A 5,983-nucleotide genomic window follows, 5' to 3' on the forward strand; every position below is an offset into this window, starting at 1 on the left:
GATAAAACCTAAAAGTCTGAGTATTATTCTTTGTGCAAACAGCTCTTGCAGGTTACCCCGGACTTAATAATTAAATAATAATAATAACCTTTCCTTTGAGCAGCTGTTCAGGCTACTAAATTCATCCCAGAAATAACAAGTGACAAGCGCCCAGTTAGCTCTTAGCATTTCTCAGCAGCTCTGCCTCCTTTTCGACTACCAGGACATTTAAACAATGGATAATCCGTATACAAACAAATTCATGCTTTTCTCCTCAACAGAGAGCGTCCCCTGATTCAACAACAGCGCCGTAAAATAAGAAGAATGGCGCCTAATTACAGAGTTAATAATACTGACTTTGTAATAGGTCACGTGAAGATTCATCAGCCAGATTAAGTGTTTACTGACAATTGACAGTGATAGCGGACATCATCATCACTATTCCAGTCAATCCTCTCCACACAGACAAGCATAAACACACTCGACTATCACTAAATCAAATTTAACACACGTTTGTAATGACACTAATTCAGTTTACAATAGGGTTCATTCGCTCGGTCAGCAGGTGGCAGTATCCTCTGGGGAGTAAACTGCAATTAAACGAACAGAAGAAGAAGAAAACCCCTGCACATGCACGGTACGGATCGGGTACTCAGATACTCTGACCTGTAACTATCGTAAAATGCTTCGACCGGTAGACACCTTTCGATAGGGTACCGATCGGGTTTCCGGTACGGAATCGGGTAGTGACAGTGACAGCAGCAGCCTATGAATTGGGACAGCCTTCGTCGCGTCGCTGTGACGTAATCTGCCTTAAAATGCGGCCTTTAAGGCTGCAGACCCTGAATTGGGATACAGACACGGAAACGTGCTGACAGTAAATGTTCCTCCTTCTCCAGTAACATCTCATATGATTTCAGGTCCCTGCTGTTCCCCAGCTGCCCTGTAGGTGGCCTGAGTGTGTTCCCACTGTTTCCAGTCACCCGACCCCTCCTCCATCAGCACAGCTGTTCCCTGCTTCTCCTCCTGCATATACAGAAAGTCTGAACACTTATTTTTATTCATATTTAATGAAAATAGTTCAGTCTCACCCAATCAAATGTTCAAACTGTAAATTTCTCTCATTTTAGGTTGGTTTCGGTTGGTTTCAGCTCTGCTCTCAGTCTTTACTGCAAAGGTGAAGGTAGAAAGTGTGACTGGATCTATAGACTGGAAACAGAAACTCACTGTGAATGTTTGCAGTATAAAGATTTATATTTTAAACAAAGTAATAAGTCTGGGTGTGGCTGTATTAGATGTAATAGATGTCTGTTCACACTGGCAGCTACAAGGTTTCATATTAACAATTGAGTTTTACAACCTCAGACCAGTTTTAAACTGGTCTGAGGTCAAACACACTGATGAGATTCAGAAGCTGCAATATGATTAACATTAAATTATAACCCTAACCCAGTGACTCACCCTATTCTTTCAATACAAAAACTATTCAAATTGAAGTGTTTACATGTGGATAATTCTGTTATCTAGATGTGAAAAAGTAATAAAAACGCTGATCTTCAGGGTTCATGATCTCCAAACTGGAACATGAGGTTTCAGTGTGTACAGTCAGATCTCTCAGCTGTAGCAGAAACAAGTCAGTTCAGTTGCTTTGTTTACACAACACAGCTGAAGGACATCAGAATTAAGAGGACAGTCTCATGCTTTGACTCCTCAATAATTCACAGTCTGCATTATGGGTTGCCATGGTGAATCACGGTGAAAAATAAACCCGCTTCAAAAACCTGAAATAAACCAGAGTTAAACCTGAAGTCAACTCCTGTCACTTACATACCGGCAGTTATGTGTCCAAAAAAATACTTTCTATTTGTTTTGAGTGACAGAAACATTCTTTCCTTCTTTATGGGATAATATCTGTGTTATTTAGAGAGGAGGTCAGAGGAGGATGGCAACTGTAATGGAAATGAAGCAAGAGAGTTTAAAGAAATGATTTTGTGTCCCTAGGAACTGAGAAGAAGAGGGCAAGTGTTGTTCATCAACTTGAAGGATGTTGTTAAATGAACTCGACTAATTTTTTCATTTGTTGCATAATATTTTTCTAGTTACCATAAATCTTGTGATACAATGATTTATTTTTGGTGGAGAAACTGATTATGAGTCATAACTTAATGCAGTGTTTGTGGTTTTTGAATCATGAGGTGGAATACAGATGACCTTTGTTTTTTTTTCCTTTCTTTGTTTTTCTTATGTGTGTGAGCAAGAAAAGAATCTGTGAAATGTCTAAAAGTCAAATTGATTAATGAGTTCAATCCAAATGAAACTAAAAAAACAATGTTTGCCTGAGAAAGACAGAAAATTTAAAACAACAGATGTGTTTCCTCACCTCTCACGCTCTACACAAACCACAAGGACCAAGAAAAAGGACCAGGAGATTCATCGCAACTGGACTCTGGTTGCACCTTAGAAAATTGAATCTGTTCACGTGGATGCAGTGTTTTCAGTGGAAGAAGGGTTTCTTCACTTATTCAGGTGACTTCTTCACTCTCTGGTTGTTTATGTTAGAAAACGTGTCTGTAATACAGGCTGAGGAGAAAAAGACTTGTCTGCAACATGGGAAAAACTTAGAGGGCATTGAGATTGTACAGTGGCTTCAAGCTGAGAGCAGGAACAGATAGAAATACATATGAATGAAGTATTGTTTTCTTTCATTGCAAAACTATTAGTAACTGCAGAAGAACGTTAGCTTGGAGATAAGTCTTTGTATCTGGGAGAAAAATGGTTTAAAAAATGAAAGAATGACCCTCAAACTGGAACATCAGGTTTCAGTGTTTACAGTCGGATCCTGGAGCGGAAACAAACTGAGAGCTTTTTCACAGTTTGTTTGTTTACACAGCACAGCGGAAGGACAGTCAGAGCAGTCACGAACTGTCAGTCATGAACTCTGATTCAAGTCAAGTTGAGATCAAGTCAAGCCTTATTCACAGTCTGCAACATAGGTGATGTACCTCAATGAAAACCTACCTGAAAACCTGAAAAAAATCAGAGTTCAACTTGAAGTCAGTTTTATAACATAAAATCATGCTTCTTATCACTCCTATATAACCATGTTTAGATAAAGATCGGTGTCAGTCTGACAGTCTGATCTGTTTCTTTATGGGATCATGTCTGAGGTCAGAGGAGGCTTTGTGAAGTCAAGTTGTTTCTGCTTCCTCAACCTGCTGGTTTGTGAGAAGTCAAATGGCAGACTTAATGAATTACTCCATGTTTCCGTGAGTTTATGCTAAATGGAAAGAAGGGGAGAAATGGTGAAAGGAGACCAGAGGTTAGCTTCACTTTTTATATTAAACTCTGTTGTTCAGGAATTTGAAGGGTGTAGTTAAATGAAGGTGACTGCTGCTTCTGCTGAGCTCCGCTCCCCTGTCCCCGCCTCCTTCCAGGCAACAGCTCACTGGTGTGTCCGTGTTTAGTTTCCAGGAGTGGAGTGGAGCTTGTTGTTGGTGTGTGTTTGAAGAAACTGTAAGTTTGCTTTGTTTCCTCCTTTAACAGTTTGTCTTTATGAGAATAATTTGTGCTTTGAAGCAAATATTTGCTTTGACAATTTAATTGCTTTATTTGTTTCCTCTTAACACTAAACTGAATATTTTCAGACTGATGACACTGTATTCAGCGATTCAATGATATTTAGTAACAGCTCTAGTTGGCTTTCACATTAATCATGAACTTAGAGATAATTAGTGTGCATTCATGAACTCTACTGAGTTCATGAATGCACATGAATGATTTGCGTTTCCTCTGCAGGTGAAGGTAGAAAGTGTGTGTGAGCTGATGTGAATTGAGCAGCATGGATCAGTGTGAGGACAGAGAGGAGGGAGTCCCTCCCTCTAAAAGCACTCTGTGTGGGGAACATGAGAGCCAGACCAAAGCTCAGAGGTGAGATGGCCATCTCTAACTGTCCATGACTCTTCTCCATGTCACAGCTCAGCACTCACATCACTGCTCCATCATTATTCACAGGAACCAACCTGGACCTCCACCCAGCTCTGTGTCCTTACAGAGTGACCAGTCTAAAAAACGCTTGATTGAATTCAAAGAACAACCCTCTGCTGCAGAGAGGTGAGCTGTTAGTAACATGAACTCTTTGATTTAACTGCTTGATGTTGTTGGATATAAACTGCCTTGCAAACACATCATTCCCTCAGTCCCATTTAAACTGTCTCTTAAAAACAAGCCTTTGGTTATTGAACAACTGAAGATCCACTTCAGCAAACAGGAAGCGAAACATGTAAAATTATTACATGAACTAAAGCAGTAAGTAACCAACTGAAAGGCATCTTTGTTGATGTCCCCCAAAGGGGTGAATACAAAACAAGGTTTATTAGATGAGAAAATGCTTCAAATCACAAATATTAATAACTTTAAGAATAAAAACAAAGTTTGCTTTGTATTTAAACACCACTCAAAGAAATGTGTTGAGTTTATATCTGGCGTGTATTCCCCTGCAGCGAGGTAATGTGTGTAAATGTTGTTGTGACTCAGTGTTTGTGAATAAATCCTCCATCATGTTTAAAGTCAGCTCAGCTCTTTTTCACACACATTTCTATGTTCATATGTGAAGTAGTGTGTGTTGGAGTGTTTCCACAAACACAGCAGTCAGTGTGTAAAGCAGGGGTCCCCAATCCCAGTCCATGAGGGCCGGTGTCCTGCAGGTTTTAGATCTCACCCTGTGTCAACACACCTTAATCATATGTTCATTCCCAGGCCTCTGAAGAACTTCAAGACATGTTGAGAAGGTAATTTATCCATTTAAATCAGCTGTGATGGATCAAGGACATCTAAAACCTGCAGGGACACCAGCCCTCGTGGACTGGGATTGGGGACCCCTGGTGTAAAGAATGGATGAATGGATGTTGTAGGAGGTGTTTCTGTAGTTTTTCTGTAGTGAAGAGGCTGAGTGCCTGCAGGATTCCAGCTGCTCCACCAGGTGTCTCCTTTGTGCTTTGCTTCAAACACAGTGTAGGGAGGAACTTCCACACTGTTGTAGAGTGAACATTAGTGATCCTGAAATATCGATTCCTCCGATACCAATCATTTATGTTCTAGAATCGATTCTCAAATTAAAATATCGATATTTTAGTAATTTAGCGTAAATTTGTAGTTTATCATTAACAGGAACACAGTTGAAAGAAACTATAACATCCGGATTGTCTACATTCAAAGGAACTACTTCCTCTTCCGCCTTTCATAGTCATGTGTGAAATACGGCTGTATAAATGTCTGGCCGCCCCCTGGCGCGCACTCACAACAATGGCTGAGCGTAATTGTGTGGACGTATTTTACCTCCACAAACAGCTGAGACGTGGTTTGCTATACATGTGGCAAAAAAGTGCTCCAAGAGTGAGGTGTTGTGGCCATACTAGGGAGACAGTCAAGAGGGCTGTTTGGGGGGGGCATTTCTGTACATTTTACAGGGTTTATTTATCGGATAAAATATGCTAAATATCACCATTATTATTGGCCGGCCCGGAAACAGCGGGGGTGTCCAAAGTCAGAGGCTGCTTCCACCTGAGGACCCGGCCTTCGCGGTCTAAAGAAAGCCGGGTAGTACGTCACAGGCTCCATCGGTGGAGTGAAACTCTGCCGTCTGCTCCTTGCTTTCTAAAATATAACCGGACACTGGCGTAAACTCTTCTGTTTAATTAGTTTTCTGTTTGATGTTTATTCAGCTTTGTGAAAACCCTGGAGGAACCCACCCGATGGATTAATAACGTTAAATTTAATTTAATCTAATCTAATAATTTTAATCTCAGCCAAACCGATTTGCTCACGAACAAATAAAACACTGAAAAAGCCAAACAATAACATTTTTAAGTTATCAAAGTGACTTATATATCATGTTTAACCTGAGTAGCGAAAGCCCGCGGGGGATTGAAAACGATGTGTCAGTTGGCTCAGATATTTGAAGTTTACACAGCTACATTCTCACCTGAAAATATGTTAAAAGGTTTTT

At 40.3% G+C, this 5,983-nt stretch overlaps 1 protein-coding gene across 1 annotated transcript in view; it reads left to right on the plus strand.

The window, feature by feature from the left end:
- Window positions 1-3,720: 3,720 nt before the first annotated feature.
- Window positions 3,721-5,983, plus strand: part of LOC102290002 (protein NLRC3) — a gene marked incomplete at its 3' end in the record, with an annotated part of 50,462 nt that continues 48,199 nt past the window's right edge. Inside the window, exons 1-2 of the mRNA XM_042215316.1 lie at window positions 3,721-3,906; window positions 3,991-4,089. Of these exons, the coding sequence (XP_042071250.1) occupies window positions 3,818-3,906; window positions 3,991-4,089 (188 nt within the window). The remainder of the gene's footprint in view (window positions 3,907-3,990; window positions 4,090-5,983) is intronic.

This window comes from Haplochromis burtoni, unplaced genomic scaffold (genome assembly GCF_018398535.1).
Source record: "Haplochromis burtoni strain Fernald_Lab_line unplaced genomic scaffold, NCSU_Asbu1 Contig_695, whole genome shotgun sequence".
Classification (NCBI taxonomy): Eukaryota; Metazoa; Chordata; class Actinopteri; order Cichliformes; family Cichlidae; genus Haplochromis; species Haplochromis burtoni.